This window comes from Bacillus rossius, chromosome 1 (assembly GCF_032445375.1).
Source record: "Bacillus rossius redtenbacheri isolate Brsri chromosome 1, Brsri_v3, whole genome shotgun sequence".
NCBI lineage: Eukaryota > Metazoa > Arthropoda > Insecta > Phasmatodea > Bacillidae > Bacillus > Bacillus rossius.
This window is the reverse complement of record NC_086330.1, coordinates 63,456,267-63,477,046: the sequence shown is the minus strand read 5'-3', so window position 1 is coordinate 63,477,046 and position 20,780 is coordinate 63,456,267. Positions and strand designations below refer to the sequence as shown.

The window sequence follows — 20,780 nt, the reverse complement described above, 5'->3', positions numbered from 1 at the left end:
TTGTGTGTGTAGACAAAGTTTGAGATTGGAACAGAAACAACGTAAGAAAGTATTGTTTACAAATTAGAAATATGTTTTTTATTATCGCGTATTTTCACGTTTTTTGTTCTTATCTTAAAAGAGATAGTATAAAAAAAGCAGCTCTAATGAGATTTAATTATTTCTTGGTTAACAAAAACTGTTAATTATCAAATACTGTTAATTGTTTATATTCTATTTATTATTATTTACGCGACGTCATACTGTACGCGTACGCAATACGACTCGATTCGTTGCTGCAACATAACATAGCATGTTATGCGGTATCAGAAGTAACGAGTAATGTAACGTGATACGATAGTAACGAGTACATACGGGGACGCTTTTTTTCGTTACTTTTACACCTCTAGAGAATAATGATAATGGCGTATTGGTGTGACGTGGTCACAAGTTGAAAAAACCTGGAGGATGGGAAAGGGAATATTTGGAAACGTGTGATTATTGGCTAGCACTGTTACTATGCGGGCGTGTTTGGAAGATAACGTGGTGAGTCAAGCCAGGGATATTGATGGGGGAGGGGGATGCGGACAAAGAAACCCTTCATGACGTCATGTGTCGCGGACAGTCTATCTATCCAGGCGCGCGCAATGGCACACACCTACGCAATTCAGTTACAGCACCCGGAGTTTTTAAGTAATTTGAACAATTTTTTCGTATTTGGACAGATCATGCAAAGGCACATATTAATATATAGTACCTCCATTCTATTACTGACACCACAGAGTGTAATTTTTAATAAGATTCCATTACTATTTACTTTCATCTTTTGGAAATCTATATTATTATTTTAATAAATTGGTGTTTTTTTTTTATGGTTCCTGAAAACCTTTACGTTAAATCGCTGTTTTCGTTAAATCCGTGTTCGCAAAATCGGGGTTCTACTGTATAATGAAATATTGAAGTGTCATATATGTTTAGTAAAATGCTATCTTCATAATTAAAATAAGTGTTAAAAAAAATACAAACAATAAAATCTCCTTTTTTAAAAACATAATTAGCCTAAAAATAAAACCATTATATATTGTCCCTAATCATGACTAAAGTAGTGTTGTTATAAAACTCATTATTGCATGAATGCAAACAAATCATTATTGCATGAATGCAAACTTACTCAGAACAAAAAAAAGGCAAGCTATTGTGTATTTTAAGTACCATGCATTGTGACTTACAAGTGCTGTGATGGAATGCAATGGTGGGGAAAACGGGAGTACCCCAAGAAAACCCACCAGCTCACTGCAATGTCCATCAAAACTACCTAACCTTGGTGGGAGGCCGGTGATTTTTGACTGCTCGACTGTCGTGACCACCTGAGGGATTTTACTACGTCCGGCAGAACAATTCAAGCTAGCATGCCACGTTATGCACCAGTTGACAGCATGATCACAATAGAAATGAATACCAGTTCTTAAAGTAAACTAACAATACCAAACATGTTTTATAGTTGTATAATACAAATAAGTTAAGAACTACAAACAATTACTTTCACACGACAAACTTCTGTTTTGACTTGGACAGCTCGGTTGAAGAGTTGAAATGAATGAAGAGGACGGCAGCGGCTAACCTCGCCTGACTGTCCAGTTGAGAAAGATCGTGTGCCCACTCCACTCTGCCCCAGTGCCCGGCCTGCAGGAGCAACAGAACAGTGGGATACACACGTCTGTCACAATGCAACAACATAAAAATTATCTTTCTTTCTAAAAAAAAATTACCCATTAAAGGAGAAATAGATAGTAACCAAGAAATGCCAAGTTGGATTCAAACAGTTTTGAAATTCTAAAAAAAAAATTTATTGTTTAATTTACAAAATTTGGCTTTGTTAAAGCATAGTATATAATTTAATGGAATGTCTGAAGTAAACAGAGACTGACCACTACAAATAATTTTAGCTTTTGTCATTTGTATTTAATATTTATTTTATTTTTTAACTGACAACTCTACTAATACTGTTAATCTTTATCTGAAATTATGGATTTTTGCAAATCTCTAAAAAAATATTCTGTTTTAAATATAGCAAATTTTTAATACAAAATGATAAAATTGTTTATTTCTCTTCCCCTTAACATTTAATTTTGGAGTAAATGAAGAAAGTAAACTTGGGAAGCTGAAAATTCCGAAGTAAAATTTCATGACCTTTTCAATTTCACATAGGAATTCATTAGCAATGGTAACAAAAAACAGTATTTGAAAAAATGTTTATTGCAGTTTGAACAAAATAAATCTGCATTATAGAGATAGCACCTAAAGTTTAATGTAGTAGACATGTATTATGTAAGAAACCACAGCTACACAAACTTTTAATAGGCATGCCACTGCAGGCTTGGGATCACGTGGTTAGTCAGAACATGTGTTTGCTTGAATGGCTTCTCGAAGCTGTCCGCTATCTTGTCCCTCACATTTTGGATTTTGCTAAGTCTTACAAAATTTAATAGTTCATTCAATCACTTGTCACGGAGTAGTTGATTAACATTAAAATTAAAGGATTGGGAAAGGTGTTTCACCAAATTTAAATATTGCATTCATTTAAATCAGCCAACATAGCCTTATTGATTAAAAATTGATATCTGCTGAATGTTACAATCATTTGAACTACAATTTATATTTAATGAAGTAGATTTGATGTTGGTACTCCCTAGCCGTAAAGTTAAATAAAAGGCCACAAGCAATTATGCTGTGAGTGACAGTGTTTTATTGTGCATATTTTAAATTCCATTTGAATCATGTAAATCTCTTCTCACATTAACACACCAATGAGTATGTTAACACATTAATTTTATTTTATTTGTAAAATGCCTACCAACAATACGAGAATCAAGGATCAGGCACAAGGAATATACAGAGACAACATGTACAAAAAAAAGACAAAACACATTTATACATTAATTAGTTATACAAAAATTCTTTACAGAAAATCAAAAACAGAGTAATGAATAACAATAAAGCAGAATTAATAGGCTCCGTAACTAAATTACATTTTTGTTTATGAAAGTTTGTGACATCTATAAATTAGGTCAATGTTCTAATGAAGGATACACAGGGAAAAATGCAATTGACTATTAAATTGAGGGACACGTAAACCAGTATTGTCAAGTATATAATTTCTTACATTTTGTCATTAATTGAGTTCAATGATCAGGAAAAAAAAGTCAAAGATGGATTTGGAAGATTCTAAAAATTAATTATTTTATTGTGTATATTGAGCAATATTCCAGTTTGGTTCTGATTAATGCAAAACAAAGTGAAAGGGCTGAATCAGAATTATAGCATCAAAAGTGATAAATTTAATTAGGGCAAGATTTCTACGAGAAGAGGAGGAATACAAAAAAAATCTACATGTTTATGAAAATGCAATTTAGAACCTAAAAGGAAATGTGAACGCAGTGTTACAACACACGATACCTGAAACTCCTCTTCGAGCCTGGAGAGAAGCACGGCCTCCTCGACACTGATGTGCCTGTCCACACAGCACAGGGTGAGGATGAGGGACTTGAGATTTTCAACCGCAAAGCTGAAACCTGCAACGAGACGCAGCTTAAGTCACTTCGGGGTGGCTGGCAAGCACACTGAATCAGTGTTTCCCCAATCCCGTTAGGAAACTTAAACATTTTGAATATCAAATGACAACTTAATTCTTTATTCTGAAAAAATTTTCAATACAAGCAAAATATAAGGTAGTCTGATTTACAGATTTTTCAATGCAAACATTGTAGTACTAATAAATAGGCATGTGCAAAATACAGTATGTATTCATAATTTTATCATCCTACATATGCACATCTATTGATGACTATCTAACCTTAACATACCTATTGGTTCTCTACTGAGAAATTGCAGAAAATTTACTAGAGTATGATGAGGTAATCAGGAATGAGGAATGAATCAGAATTAAATTATGAAACATTGTTTTACCATTTTATGTTATGTTTTTATATCAATTTAAAGTATTCTGAAATCAATATGTGGAATATATTTGTGGTTAATGATTTACCCCATCTTAGCCTATAATTTTTGACGTGACGTCTAATAAATCGATGAACACCGGCTGCACGCACGAAAAATGGTCCCGCAACGCACATTGTCCCACTACGATGTGTCCCGTTACGCTCATTGTACGCTTGCACCACATCTATATCTCTTCCACTCGATTGGAACCACCATCAATTTGACTTTTCAATCATGTTTTTGTCGTTTGAATTATTAATATTATGTAATTTAACGATCGTCCACCGATTTTCAGCACAATAGGTATGGTTATTTAAAAGTAATGTTGAATTTTCAAATATGTTTTTGTACGAACAATGGTGTTTCACAGTTACACATAATAATTCAAATTACACCCGGGATCTTTTGCACAATGTTTTAAAAAATATTGTAACACACTATAAATAAGTTTGGTGTATTTGGGATGTGTGTTTGTTATAAAATTGTATTATAAAAACAAAATAATATTATTCCCCTACGGTGCTGTTATCTACGGTGACGGACGCGAACCGAACGAATCACGCTATCTATCCGCTTCCGCGGCAACCAGGGACTCGTTAATACATATCTTCCTTTGTTTATCGTGAGGGGCGTTATTATTAATGAATTAAAAATAAAATTTCGTACCCGGGGCCACAATTGCATATCATTTTGAGCACTGGAAGACATAAAAAAGTAAAATATTCTCAAAAAATTTTAATCTCGGCCCCAGCGCACCACAAGCGTCTGGGTTGGAGATTTAAGCCAAAATTCTTTCTTAAACTTACTAATACTTATTTTATTAACTGCAAGGGCATTTTTATTAAATTCTACGTTTAATTTCACGACGAACAAACTTCGTCGTTAAATGTGTAATTGCGAAAAAACGTAAAAATTCTCGAAGATCTTGAAGTTAAATAGCAAACTTGTATAAATGTTATAGTTAAAATAATCTCTTTGTTAAAGTAATAAACATATTTGAATTAATGAGTGCAAATAAAAGTAAATTTATCAATTAAATTGTAGATTTAATTTCACTCCTTCTTTGTACCCATACAAAATAGTGATAATTCAATAAAAATGATTCAATTTTATTCATAAAAGTATGCAATCATTTCATCAATGTTTTGTTATGACGTCACGTTAAACTACCGTCCGTAAACCAACTTTACAGACCACCATTTTTTTTTATAAAAGTTTCTATATTTGAGTTTTTATTAAAATTTTTTGAAACTGAAACCTAAATAGTTTCATCTCAAAATGTTTAATCCCTGCACGACTGATTCCATTTTGAATAATGAATGAGTTTATGGCAAAAAGCTACAATTGGTACACACTATATAGAGAGATTTAACAAATGCACTGTGAGAAAATAACTTAATGTATCATAAACCTAGATCGTAAGTTTTTGATAACCTTACCTGGTGGCCAAGGTCAACAGTCAACAGCCAAAAAAATCTGAACGTGAGCAGCTCAGTTAGGCCAAATTACATACTTTGCGAAACATAGAACGCCAGATTATGGACCTATCACTGTAAATTGCTTTTAAATCCTGCACCATAGATAGAGGCAAGATTATATGGTGAATTGCGATAAAATCTAAATAACAGCCAAATTAAGTCAATGCACACCGCCAAACACCGAAATGAAAGTCAAGAACACTGCCTAACACCAAAATGCAGCTCAATTACCTCATTATAGCTATAAAAATAAAAATTTCATTTCATAAATCTTTAGTTGAAGGTTTTTAATTAAAAACCTACAATATTATTATGTTAAGTATGAAGAAAAAAAAGAATATTTAGTTTCTATCTATGGTTTTTTCCAAGCAAAGAAAATAAAAGCAGTCTATAGCTGATAGCATACAGTCACGGATAAAGGCCTACAGAGAAACATCGCCAGAAAATGTATATGTATGACAATTTTGAGCTTTTAACCTTGCATTATTTATTTATTTTCTGATTTTTGTTTCACTTACTCTCATAAATAAATGTAATAGTACTGTTTAATGTACACATTTGAAGTGTCTTACTACAAATTGTTGAAACAGTTGATCAATGCAATTATCCTTGACATGTACCTACTTATTATTATATGTGTTTTAATTTTAAATGATGATAAAGACAAAATCCACATTTTTTTAATGATGAAATTTGCTTTTTTATAACACCATAAAATCTTGGCTCTAACCATAGAAAAAATAATCATATAAAGTGAAGTATGACAAAAACACATCATCAAGATGACGTGGAGCCAAAAAATACTGTTACAAAAGTAAGAAACATGCTGAAACAAGTCATAAGGACCATTAGGGGTTTAAACTACATATAGGTAATAATATAAGTACCATCGCATAATGCGACCTGACATATAAGAAATAGGTATTGTTGCATGGTGGGCTTAAAACTTGCATAACATTTTCTCATCTTAAGAAACATTAAGACATTAAGAAGACAAACAGATATAGGAAATTAAGTTTTAAAAAGTCTTTAAAAGAAAATTTACACATCAGACAATTTAGTATTTCCGTTAAGTAAGTAAGTAGTAATGTCCGAATAAATATTAGATTTCTACTTAAAAATACATTGTTTTATACGGAAAAAATACCTACGCAAAGCGCTCCGAATCTAGTAGCAGGGCCAAAAACATCATGCGACGTTTACAAGAGAGGTTATTTATTCAAATTTTGACGCCCTAAAATTTTGGTGTGACATTATGCGCGTGTAATGATTATGCGATAAAACAGGGTAGTTGACTTGCAAAAGTGCAATTAATATGTGAAAAGACATCTAAGTTGTAATTTAACGGATTGTATAAATATTAGGAAATAAATAAAACTGCAATTAGTTAATTAGCCTTTCCTTCCAGATCTATATTTCCCACATGTAATGGTTGGTTACTAAAGTAAACAATAAAAGCTGCTATGGAGTTTAACAAGGAACTTACAAGTTTAGACTTACTAATCAGTAAAATGTATTTTTAAAGGTAAAGTTCAAAATTATTTAAACTTAATAAGTAGGAAAAAGTCATAAATGGCCTGTCCATCTGACATTAACTGAGTTGTAGGGTGATTGAACCACACTTTTTTTTTTTACAAATAACTTTGACATGGATAAAATGAGCATCTTCAAACTGCTGTACCTTGAAACCTTATAGTTTTAACTGAAATATCTGTGAACCCACCCAAAGTGTGTCTAATAAACCTTTTCTACACAGTTTCCAACTATTACTACTTAAAGTCACAAAACAAAAAAACTACATTAACACTCACTCAGAATATCCAGCTAAATTTCCTGACTTCTCAATGTATATTATAATTTTTCCCTCACAAAAAACATGTTACATTTCCACGAAAAACAAATATTTTAAATTTTTACGCTTCTAACACTGACAGTCACAATGTATTTATGGGTGCTTATGTATTATGACAAAAATTGTTTACACAATAACAAAAAACCTGGAACCAATTCACAAATCATGTTTCTTACATCACACTATAAGGCATCATTACAGATGGAATTCAGCTTCACAGCAAACGAACAATTTTGCTCAAAAGTACTTGACACACCAGTATTGCAACAAAATTGAACCCAAAGTTTAATAATAATGACACAGTTATTAAATTAACGATACAATTTTGCAGCTGTAGTGAAATAATTTCAGTAAAATAATTGGGGTAGTAACACATCACAAAAATATGTGAAAAATAGATACAACCCTCAATTCTTTCAATTAAATAATTTTGCTAAAATGATAAAAATTGCAGTGGTTGTAGAACTTAGCTCAATTAAACATAATTCAGATGTTCCGTGTTCTATCTTAAATACTTTCTCGATTATTTAAAGAAATACACCAGCCTTGAGAAGTACTTTAGACCATAAGTAGTAGTATATGTTTACGAATTATTTTGTCATCATGAACCTGCAGCCGGTAGCATTGCAAGCCCTTAACATCTCAACATATAAATCATTGGCCTAAATAATTTTATTATGTTTTTTGATTATTTTCATACTTGCTTAGGTTTTCTATTTCAATGTAAATTGAGGGCGTACCGGTGTTAAAGTTCGAATTACTGGTGGAAATAGTGGGCGTCACCACGTGAGTGGGCACGTGGACCCGGCTCGATACTCTTGCTCAGGGCGTTACGTGGCCCGTGTGCGGCGAGATATTAGCCCTCCTGATTTTTAATGCAACACCTGTTCCTAACCAAGCCCGCTCTCAGCGTCGGGCACGCTTCTAATTAACCGCAGTGGGCTCTTAGGGCGTCCCACACGCTGCTGACTGGTTAAGGACCCACGTGGGCCCCCCGAACACAAAGACACGTGACTCAATTAAGTTGGTTTTATTTACTCACATTACACGCTTTTATACAATCCTTCCTTGATACTGTTATAAAACGCCCGAGGCACGAATCGATTTAGGTGAGGAAGCGAACCACGCACGTGGTCACCTCAAGTCGTTACTTAATACACGGATGACCAAAAACTCCGGAGAGTATAAGATTTATTAATTAAACAGTCTCTCCGACCGAGAGAGGCCCCGAGGATAGAATGAAAACGATTTGAATAAATTAATTAACAGAACTACTTCTCGGTGAAACAACGGTGATGTCCTCGGGGTGTCTGCAGAGACGTCTGCTCTCTGCCGGCTGAAGAAGGAGACTGGGCGGAGACAAAGGCTTGCGGATGGCAACATGGCGCCCTTCGCGCCGAACACAATTACCGTTAACATCTTAGCTATTGCGTGCCCCGGGTTATGATAGAAAATAACATGAACTCTTTATAAAAATTAGCACATCACATTCATGACCAGACCATCTGTAATTATTACTTATGTGGTAGAAAATAGTTTAAATCAAGTTATATGCTAGTTCCTCCATCGTCCGCTAGGGAGCGTCCTTGTCCGTGCTTGCACGTATTTTATTACAAAACATAATATATTAATGAAACAAAAGGCATTCACATACAGAATCATCGTGACACTATTTTGGGGCGAAAAGAAAAAGGGTTACAATAATTATTAATACATATAGGGGTGCGGCGCACTGCAACTAAGTGCCCTCTTGCTGGGCTACCAACACACGCACACACGTACGCGCAAGCAGGAGGTTTGAACAGAGTGAGATGGTGGTGTTTGGGCGGTGGCATATCGGGCTCAAAGAGGGCCGCATGAATGGCTGAATGAATGTTTCAGTGAATGTTAGCAATGTGTTGTTTTTCCCTTATTTCTCATTAGTTCATAGTATGTTTGAAATTTACTTAATCTAAATTTTAAAAATGGCTGAAATGCATTATTACCTATTAGTAGAGACATGCAAAAGGTGTGTTTATTTTGTGATGAAAAGTGGTGTTATTTTCCCTTAAAATCGGTGTTATTTTTACCTAAAAGCGGGTTTATTTTTTTTTAAATTTTTGCGATTTCAAGTGTAAGAAATATGAAGAGAACATTGTAATATAATTGCACCATCAGTTGAAACATTATAAATTAAAATTACACAAATATAGGTTAAAAAGACACAAGTTTAAGAACTCAGATTCTAAATTACCGTATATACTCGTGTATAGCGCGCCCTTTTTTCCCCTCAAGTAAAGGAAAAAAATAAGGATGCGCGCTATACACGGAAAAAAAAAAAGTGAGTAGATGAGGCGGGGAGGAGTGGAAGTCGTTAACTGCCCGTTGACGGGTGACGTTTCTGGCCAGCCCCCCACACATACGCACAAGCAACAAGGCCTCTCTTTCACACACACACACACACACACACACACACACACACACACACACGTGCGCGCGCAAGCTCGCAGGTCTCTTGTTTATTTTTAGACCTCCCCCTCTACAGCTAGTAAAATAAAAGAGAGAGAGAGAGAGAGAGAGAATATGTTGACACCAGTCCCCCTCCCACTTCCTTCGCTTCGTCGCAGCTGCTACCGGTGAGTCATCTACTCCGTGTCACATTCCTGCCTGCCTCTCTTCCTCCCGCCCACGTACCAGTTGTGACGATACAGCGCTTCATTATCTTGCGTCTACACAGCAGAGTTTAAGTATTTTCCTGACGCATCACCACACATCAATTTAAATTATCATTTGTTTCATACGTAATTACTTAACAGGTACCACAAAATGTTAGTACAATTTATTTACGGGAAAAAAAAAATTTTTTCTTTGGAATTTGTTGCAAAAATCGTGGTGCGCGCTATACACGAGGGCGCGCTATACACGAGTAAATACGGTAAGTCAACCCAATAATTTCAGAAGCAAAGTACTTTGACACAACGTTTATCTTTCAAATGAAATAATAGCCATTGTAGCTAAATTTTCTTATTTCAAATTAGTTCTCTTGTCAGTGAGAACATTATTGTATTGTAACAAGAAGCGTTCCGAATCAACGTTTGCACACAACATCCACACTGCTTCCAGGCACCTGTCAGAAAATTCAGGTTGTGAAAGTTTTACAACTTGAAGTGCCTTCACTACATCCACACTACTTTCCTTCATTTGTTTCTCAACTATCTGTTTCAACTCTCCAAAACCGGTGATCAGCTCCTGGCGGTCCATTTCTTTCAGAGTAGAAACGTTACACAACTTAGCAAGCAAAATAGGGATCATGTCTGTAATCAAAATATTTTTTTGGATCAAAGGCAGTTAAGGGTTTTCAAAGTCAAGTCTGCTTGGATCTGTAGCCATCAAGTTGGTAAGCTTCACCAGAGATTTTGTAGACACTTGCACTACACTTATTTTCACAGCAGCTGCTTTCGTGGTGTTCATGTGGTCCAAAACTGGTTTTGTTTTGTCAAAAAAATGCACTGCTTCATGTTTTCAAAGTTGCATTGCATCTTGGTAAGCTCGCCATGCAAAATATTAGCATTTGGGTATCTCCAGCCTTCTAGCCTCGTTATTAAAGTATTTTCTAGTGTTGTGCGAGATCTCGAACCTCTAGAAAAATTTCGAGAAATATTGCATTCTCGAACAGCAAGCGAGAAAAATAATTTCTCGGAAAAAAAAAAAAACGAGAATTTTTTTTGGTACCAGTAACAACTCAATTTGGTATGGAAACTAAATTTGATATTGATAGTTGTATTTTTATATTTTGAACATTACACACACACTGCCATTATTTTAGTTTAAATGTTTTAAAAATACCAAACGCGTCTGCCTGTTTGGACGAAAAATGATTTGGCGGAACACAAAGCAAACATGATGCAATCATTAAGAGATATTAGACTAGCCGATAGTCAACTATCCAAAACCTTTATCAATAACCGAAACTGTGAATAAACACTGTCATATGAAATTCCAATTTATCCTGAAAGAAAAACTGCTGTATTTAATTTTTAAATTACGTAAGCGTAATACATAATAAAAATACGTTCGAACCTAACCTACAAAATCGGTTTTGTTTACATACACGTTATTACGGTAAAGTTATTAAAAGCATTACCTTCAATGTAGTCATAATATTTTGTTCGGTAATGTTTACTAGCATACTGAAATGTTGATTACGGCAAAATACAAAATTTACTTTTTAACGAACAAAAGGGAATGGTGGTCATGCTGCCAGACCGAGTCTGCTACTGCTTCGCTGTTCCGTTTCTTATTTCATTTCCAATAAAAGACTGTGCCAGTCAAGTGATTTTAAATGGACTGGAATGTAGAGGAATGGATTGAACACGCAGAACAATTCACGCCCTTGTATTACGTAAAATTACGTGAATGTGTGTGTTCAAACCCGTTGAAAAGGCAGAATAAATAGTATGTTCATCCCATTTCCTTTTCCACCTTTGTTTCACTCAGTCGTAAGACGTCACGAGTAATGAATCTCGCCAAAGCCTCCCTAGTATCAATTTCTTTGTTTTCATTACAGTACCAGAGTTTCCCGTTTACACGAGCTACTCTGCGGGTATGAATAAATAATGTGACGCCTGTAAAATGTTATTAGGAATATGAGGATAATTTCCTAATACTGCTTTATCTCTAACTGCGGCGTAACCAAGTGGAAAAAAAAGTGTTGCGGGAATATAACAGTTTAACAGAAGTAAACTTTGTTGTCAAATTAAACTTTGATTTTACGGTAAAATGGAAGATGTGGACATATCAGTGTGGCAGTATTACACAAAAAGTGGCGATAAGTCAACAGGAACCACAATTAACATGTTAGCTACTAGACTTTTACCTAAGTGAGTGAATGTTTATTTATAATTTAGTGTATTCTTACATAACGTGTGGTGCATGTCAGTTGTACACAGGCAACTAAATTGACATTCTATATGATAAACAACAGTTTTATGTACAGAACAATATATTTTGAAAGTGATATCTACAGTAAATCTTGATTATTTAAAATTTTCTCATTCTCGTCTCGTTTCTCGCGAAAAAAATATTTTCTTTCTCGAAAATTTCTCGAGGCTTTAAATCTCATTCTCGCACAACCCTAGTATTTTCGGATTAAAAAAAGTTTTTTTAACACATATCACCCAACTACATATTTACCCTCGCATATAACCCACGATCACGAAATTCGTGCTCACGAAGTTTGGTGATTGCTTGAGGTTTCGGCATATTTTACACTTTCGAACTTCTGCTGAGAAATATGAAGACGTTTTCTATCACAAACTACAGTTTTTATAAAATAGTTGCACTGTATACAACATTTTTAAACGAAAATTATCATTCTTAAAAATAAAACGTAATTGTTAAGTCTGTTTACAGTATAAGAGAACAAATTAAAACAGTTTGCATAGTCCATACTAGATGCAAGATGAACAGTTGAGCGTAATTTATAATTTGCTTCGCGACACAAGCGCTGTAATGCACAAAATATCCAACAAAATGGCTGTACATTACTCTTTGACTCTGTAAACGTGCCTTCGAGAGAACGTGAGCGTATTAGTGCACGAGTGCAGTTCGCCAAGAACGCGTCGTATCAAATAAATAATAAAATGTAAACATTGGCAAGTGTAGTCTTTACGTTGATGGTGTTATCAGTGGTGACAACGGCTGTTTTTTTAATTTTTTTTAAGTTACCAAACGGCGGGAAAGTGTGGTTATTCGTGGTAAACAGACGTATTTCGCACAAAAAATTCGCGGTATCAGAAATTATGTAAAAGTGAGGTTATTCGTGTTAAACTTACAAATTTCGCGTAAAAATTTGTTTTATCGTAAATGCGAAATTTGCATGTCCCTACCTATTAGGCTTGTTGGTTATGTTAAGATTTCAAGTGTAGTCATATATTTTTCTTTACTTGTTTTGTTATTATCCTTTGTTTGAGAGCATGATGCTATGTGACGGTAAAATTACACCAGTTAGAAAGAGAATGAGAGAGACAAAACGTTAGTTCCCCGCTGAGTATGGGAACTTAAAGTCAAATATATCATCAGAATTGGAAAGAGACAAAGAAGGGAAACCCCCCAATTTTGTGTATGCAGAGTTGTTCCATTTCTTGTAATTTGTGATTTGCTTGGCTGAGTTTGGAAATTGGCTTTTAAGCTTGTATGTGACGGAGGTAGTCAGATCGGTAGTTAATAAATTAGTCATGTTGTGATCGTGGTACTGAATGATCGCAGTCAGTCTAGGGCTCAAAAAAAAATCATGTAATTATGTAGTGAGTTGAATCAAATTTTGTTCCTGCGCCAATTTAGAAACATTTTTGGAATTTGTTGACTGCAGTCGTATTATCTCATAACGAGGCAAACGTAAGTCGTTTCGTCATCATCCAAATATGTAAAATTTATATTTAATAACAGTAATAAACAACCTTTACATCTGACATATCGGTACCAGTTTAAAGAAAATTGTTTTCTCACATCAACAAACCTTTTTTGTTATGCTTTGTGTACAATTTTGAACCGTGTTGTGGTCGGAAGATGGCTGCCTTTGTGCTAATGTGAATTTTTGTTAAAAGAAAATAGAAACCATAAAAAATCATTCTTTGTTCTTAAGAGACTTTATTTTCATAATACACCATTTAAAGCAACTTTTTTTTATAAAATTTGAACAGTATTTTTGAACCCAACAAATTCTTCAAGTGTTTTTATGTGTGTGTTATTCAGACCAATTCTGAGCTATCTGAGAGGTCTAAGTTGTAACAAGCCAAAGTTTTTCAGTCACATTTAGATTTAGCCTGTATATTTCTCTGACTATTACCTAATTTTACCAAAAAATTAGAAATTTCCTTACAATTCCAGGTTATCCCTGATACTGGTTACCCTGTCCCTGCCTTGCACATGAAGACGACTAGGCACTCAAAGGGTCCCACAGCAGGTGCGGAGGGCGTCGGAACTAACCGTGGACGGCCCACATGTTGTACGACAACAGGTGGCTCCTGAGCGTGGCCCTGGTCTCATCGGTGACGGCGGGCATGGTGATGTCCCGGGACGCGACCAGTTGCACGCTGTACCGCTCGCAGAACCACTCCAGCACCGGCTGCCAGCGCTCCAACTGCAGCTGGTACAGTTCGTCCTGCTCCTGCCACACACACACCACATTTTCCTGAATCCAGGCTCCGTCTCGCACATCACATTGGCTACAAGGGAGAGTCATTCACCTCAAAAAATATTTTAAACATAACCTGGCGAACAAGGTATCTCAAATTAACTGGCCAACCAATTCCCGCAACATGGAAAACCTTTTTAAAAAAATCCTTAAGAGAAGACCTTTATGTCACAACGTAATTATTATCCTATGTATAGTTATGGTATTCACTGGGTCAATCCATACCGAGTGGTCCAGCACTGGATGCTCGAACATTTTAAGAAAATTTTGATAATTTGTGTTTTGTTAACGTTATGTATTGACAGTTTAAAACTGGCACAATTAAATTTTTATTCTCACTGGTTTGATTATGGCAGCCATTTTGATGCCATGGCGCGCGACAATTTTTACATTTACAAGGGTTTACCTACATTGCCGTATCTTAGGCACAGAGATATTATTCCTATGATGCACGGGGATACATATGTATATGCATGTAGGTTAAACACACTAATAGCTCTTTAATCCAGCAAGTTCCAGACCCGGTCGTGTCAGACTAGAATTCTAACCCGATTATCAAACATCAATATTGATTAATGTAAGTACCAAAGAAAAATTAATACAGTACTGATCTAAGGCAAGGAAAAAATATACATGAGCGTTACTGTCTAAATAACAAATATCTCTAATTCACATCACGTTGCGTCCGTAATTCAGATCTCTATAAAATAGAAAATGAGTGAACTAAAAATGTGGGCAACACATCGGCAAAACCTGGCAGTCAAGTTGAATAAACGTCCAAATTCCCCCAAAATCCAATCGAGAGCAGCATAATCAGTACCAGATTAAAGTATGTGCTGAACAGATGATTGCCGAATTAAAGAGAGCCACTGTACCATACATTCCAGCGTACAAGATGAGGTCGGCTTTCAGTAATGACAGTTGTAAAATAATTTCAACATCTTCAGAGTGCGCGATACATGTGGTTCCGAGCAGCAAAATCGATGTTTGCGGTTGCAGCCAAACGCCAGAAAACTGCAGTTTGACTACTAGTGCCTCGATTACAAAGAACAATAATGAGATATTAAAATCCCTTAGCATGGGCCAATTGTTGTGTGTATAACTAAATCTTGTTTATATGGTGCTTCAATAATACATGCGTCTATCATCAATATAAGTTTATTTATATTTACAACCATTATCAGCATCATTTCTTTACATACGAATCTTTACAACTTGGGTATAACCTATATATATATATTTCTTTATATGCTGTGCAATTACTAGGTACGAATGTTGTACATATTTGATTTACTTTTACGGCACAAGGTAATAGTAACTGCTCTTTAATGTCTTCCTTTACAACAAGCATAAGCAAAACTATGTCCGCCTATGTGTAGAACCAATGCTATATGCATATTGCCTTATGATTTTACGTAAACGTTGCGGAAACGTTACTAACGTACATAGGGATTGGTTACAGTGTTCTCGTAAATATGTAAGCGTATATTTTACCTACACCGGCTATGCGCTAACGTCTGAGTAATAACGAAATAGCAAGCTAAATTAAATAGTGCTGGCGCACAACACGCAGTTGTAGAGAGCCGAACTAACAATATAAATTGCATACAAATAATGGCGGGCCCAACACTCAGCGATCGCCGTCACTATTACCAGCATTTACTTTGCAAAATGTTATGCCGCGGATTTACGGTTTCAAGATCTACGTAACACGAATCTAGGTTCATGACGGTCAGAACGTATTCGGGCAGCATGACGACGCTGAGTTTAGACGTAACTCGTTAGCGCTAACCGGCGGACTGTCCCCTTAGACCTACTGGGCAGACAGCAACTATAGCGAGCTGAGAGCCCGCTTAAATACTCTAAAAAGAACTAAAATCACAGGTGTCGCTAGTGTTGAATCTAGAGGGAAAAGAGGGGAAGGATGAGAGGCGGTGGAGGGGAAACAAGAGTGGGAGTAGGGGAAATGAAAGGAGGTGGCGCTGCATCGCGACTGACGGCGACTGAGCGCAGCTACTGCTGCAATCTCCCCTCCCTTAAGACCGCGCCTATCTGATAGTCCGCCTTAGTAATTTCAACTTGCAGTAAAGCCATCCTCTTCATACCAATCATCATATACGGGTAGGTCCACTCATGGACACGACTATAACACTGTTACGTCAATGTACTCATACATAGTGCGTAGACAATAAAAAATAACAAGCACAAGGAACGCTTCTTGCAGCAGGGCTCTGGCTGGTGGCAGACAGTCCTGCGTGTCCCGCTCTTGAGGCCTCAAAGAGCCGGACACTGCAATGGGCCGCCGATGGTTCTGCAGCCATCCTATACGAAGTAGCGCCAGGATATGCGCCCGGTCGTCCTCTGGGAGCCTAATCACGTAACTCGTCCTCGGCGAGCTCGCAGAGCTGAGGCGTAGACTCCTTAGGCGGTCTCGATCAGACAGGGGTCGGGGAGGGGAAGCGACGAGAAGAGCCTCGCTAGGACGTCTCCTTGCGAGGTCGGCATGGGGCCGTCGATGCAGATGCAATCAGCGGATGCAGCGGGGGGGGTAGAGGGAAGGAAGGAGAGGCGCGCCCAGCTGTAAAAAGAATGGAAGCGACAAACACCGAACACACATAAAACACGAACACTCCTACAGTGGGGACAATCAACAAATAAATAAATAAATTATAAATCTCACACCTTATAGCCTATAATATGTTGATATATATATATATATATATATATATATATATATAAACTAATTACAAAGAGTCTTAACTCACAAAAGGTTTTACTTGACTAACATGGCACTTTTTATATTTATTTTTAAATTTACAAGAGCGTAGCAATAATGTGTTGGTGCCAAGTATCCTATCGACCACAAAGGGTCCATCGTACAATGGTAATAATTTTGAACTAACTTGGGCAGCTAAGTTGGGTAAGCGATATGAGCGACATAAAACAAGCTCACCAACCTTATAATTAGCCACTGTTCTGTTTTTGTTATAGACCTCGGCTACTGTACTGCGTGCCCGTTTCAGATTACATTCAACAGAATTTAAAATTTTATCAAGCTGTTGGGCTGTGAGACTGGAGTCAATGGCAGGCAGGCCCCACTGATTTAGTAAAGGATGAATTAAATCTCGACCCAAAAATGGAAGACAAGGGGGGAAGCCAGTGGAAGAGTGATGGGCGGAATTTAAACCAACATTAATAAAGGCGATATCAGCGTCCCACATGGTCTGATCATCCCTGTAAAATGATATGAGGATGCTCTTTAAGACTTTATTTACTCGCTCCACCATATTCCCTTGGGGAAAATATGGTGAGCTAAACACGGGTTTTACCGAACACTCAAAAAGCGCATTTTTGTATATTATGGACTGAAAGTATGGAGCATTATCAGAGACTATGATATTTGGAGGTCCAAATATTTTGAAAACCTGCTCAGACAGAACCTTAACTATTGTTTCGGCTTTCATATTTCTCATTGGAGACAAAATTACAAATTTTGTAAATATATCCATAATGACCAACAAACATATGTTACCCTTTTTTGATCGTGTTAGGGGTCCATAAATGTCAATATGTATGGTATGTCAAGGGGCAACTGGCGGGTCTGCCGCATACAAGCCCACATTAGCATTACGTGGTGGTTTTGATACTTGACAATCTATGCAAGAACGTACGAATTTACGGACGTCATCGCGTAAATCCGGCCAAAATAGATATTTACAAATACGTTGATATGTTTTCTCAATGCCCAAATGACAACCTATGACCGACGAGTGAAAGTATGTAAGAACCATGGGACGTAAAACGCTAGGCACAACTGCTCGTCGTAATTTACCATTTATTCCTGTATAGTACAGTATACCTTGCTCTACAATGTACGGAATTGGTTTCTTTAACTTCAACTCTTTTACAATTTCACAACACGATAGGTCTTGTTGTTGACATTGTTTTATATTAAAATAGGATTCTGGAATAAATTTGAAGGCCAGTGCGTGTTCTGTTTGTAATTGATTGTCAATGTCGTTCTGCTCAAACTCATCCGGGTTGTACATGCGGGAGAGTGAGTCAGCTATCAAATTTTCCTTACCGGGCACGTGATGTATAACAAATCTAAAATGTGAAAGACGTAAAATCCACCTACCTAATTTTCCCAGCTGGTGTGGATGATTAAATAACCAGCTCAATGCTTGGTTATCTGTGTACAGATCAAATTCACGTGAATCTAAATAGCTCTCAAATTTTTCTACGGCAAACAAACAGGCAAGGGCCTCCTTTTCGTATACACCCAGTCGGCGTTCGGATTCAGATAGGCAACGACTAGTATACGCTATAGGGCGGATTGTCTTTCCTTCTTTGTGTCCGAGTACGGCGCCCAGGGCCAAACTAGACGCATCAACCTGTACAGCAAATCTGTCTTCAAAATTTGGAAGAATAAGAATTGGGGGTGTGGTCATTGCTCTCTTTAAGTTTTGAAAAGCCTTTTCCTGATCTGGCCCCCAATTAAAAACTACATCCTTTTTACGAAGTACGTTCAGGGGGGCGCATTTTGTAGCAAACTCTTCAATAAAACGTGAATAATATCCTATCATGCCCAGAAATCGCTGTACCCCTTTTAGATTAATAGGTCGAGGAAATTGAACAACTGCAGCTATTTTTTCTGGATCAATTGTAAGTTGCCCCTGGGAAAGTTGGTAACCTAAGAATTTTACTGAGTAGTAAACAAACTGCAGATTCTGTAAATGCCATTACATAAATTGGATTTTGGTAAAATATTATTTACAGAGTAAGGATGGATCTTAAAATGTTATTACTCGAAATTTCGGTATGCGTCTTATTTTATTAACTAATTATTCCTAAAAACGGCGAAGTTTAGTAGACGAATGCTAGTATAATTTGATTGGAAATGGGAAACAAAATAATAATATTATACAACACATATGTGCGCATGAGTTAGAAACAGCAGGATGCAATTAGAAGCAATACCAGCTGAAAAATCTGTTCCGCCGTAACCTTTGTAATCGGTAGACGAAGAACGAATTTTACACATCGTAGTTCACGCGTCCACACACAGATGTCGGGCACTCCGCACGCAGAGGTTCATTGCAGTAACACATAACAGATGTCGCACATGTCGGAGGTCGTCACTACTTGTTTTGTTGTATCGCGCTACCACGAAGCCACATTTTAAAATTGAAATAGGTGGGAAACGCTGAAATTGGTGGCAATAAGATGCGTTTTAAAAAGAATAGTGACAAAGGAAACCTGCTTCTTTCTGCAAGGCGGAAAAATAAAAGTTAGGTAACTATTTTTAAATTGATGATATTAGTTTGTTTTTGATTCCAAAATCTTTAAAACGAGTGTATAACACTTTCCATGTATCTGAATATTTCAAATAACAGCAGCGCAGAGACTGTGGCATCCGAGACCGGCCGCAGCGTGGGAAGATAGCGCAGGAAGAGGGCGGGCGGCGCCGGGCTGGCGGGGCGGGCCAGTGCGCATTCCACGTTCACACTAGAGGTGTAAAAGTAACGAAAAAAAGCCTACCCGTATGTATTCGTTACTATAACAATCAGTACTCGTTACTATCGTATCGTTACTCGTTACTTCTGATACAGCATAACATGCAACGAATCAAGTCGTATTGCGTACGCGTACAGTATGACGTCACGTAAATAATAAATAGAATATATACAATTAACAATATTTGATAATTAACCGATTTTGTTAACCAAGAAACAATTAAATCTCATTAGAGCGGCTTTATTATATTATCGCTTTTAAGATAATAAAAAAAACTTGAAAATTCACGATAATAAAAAACAAAAACATACATTTTTCTAATTTGTAAAAAATACTTTTTTACGTTGTTTCTGTTCCAATCTCAAACTTTGTCTACACACACAATACCTTTAATAAACAGTAAAAAACTTGGACGACGAATTTCCAAATTATACTTTACTTAATAAACAAACATCGTTCTTTGTAACGTAAATTCATCGAATATGCGCGCGCATGCGTGAAACATACGAAAAATGCGAGTAACGAAATGCAGCCATGTGTAACGTTTCGTTACTCGTATATGGATGGCGCACCCGTTACTCAGTATCGAATACATACGGTTTGCTACAGCTCTAGTTCACATGCTACGGCCGGAGGTTCCCCCCCCCCCCTCGTTGCAGTAATAGTCGTTAATATTTAATTATATGTTGTTTATAACGACAAAATACACACAAGTAATACCAAATATATTTAGTTCGAAAAGTTAAAGAAATAAAATGGTTGGAAGAGGGGGGGGGGGGGG

General features: G+C 36.5%; 1 protein-coding gene across 2 annotated transcripts in view; it reads right to left on the bottom strand.

The window, feature by feature from the left end:
* LOC134536830 (ATP synthase mitochondrial F1 complex assembly factor 2) overlaps positions 1–20,780 on the bottom strand; it is a 62,731-nt gene that overhangs the window by 9,543 nt on the left and 32,408 nt on the right. Inside the window, exons 4-6 of one of the 2 annotated variants that reach the window (XM_063376839.1) lie at positions 14,275–14,455; positions 3,436–3,551; positions 1,520–1,662 (exon numbers count right to left, since the gene is read on the bottom strand). In XM_063376839.1, coding sequence (XP_063232909.1) covers positions 1,522–1,662; positions 3,436–3,551; positions 14,275–14,455 — 438 coding nt within the window. In that variant the 3' untranslated portion in view covers positions 1,520–1,521. Of the gene's footprint in view, positions 1–1,470; positions 1,663–3,435; positions 3,552–14,274; positions 14,456–20,780 lie in introns of those variants that run through there. The other variant, XM_063376827.1, reaches the window with a different exon arrangement.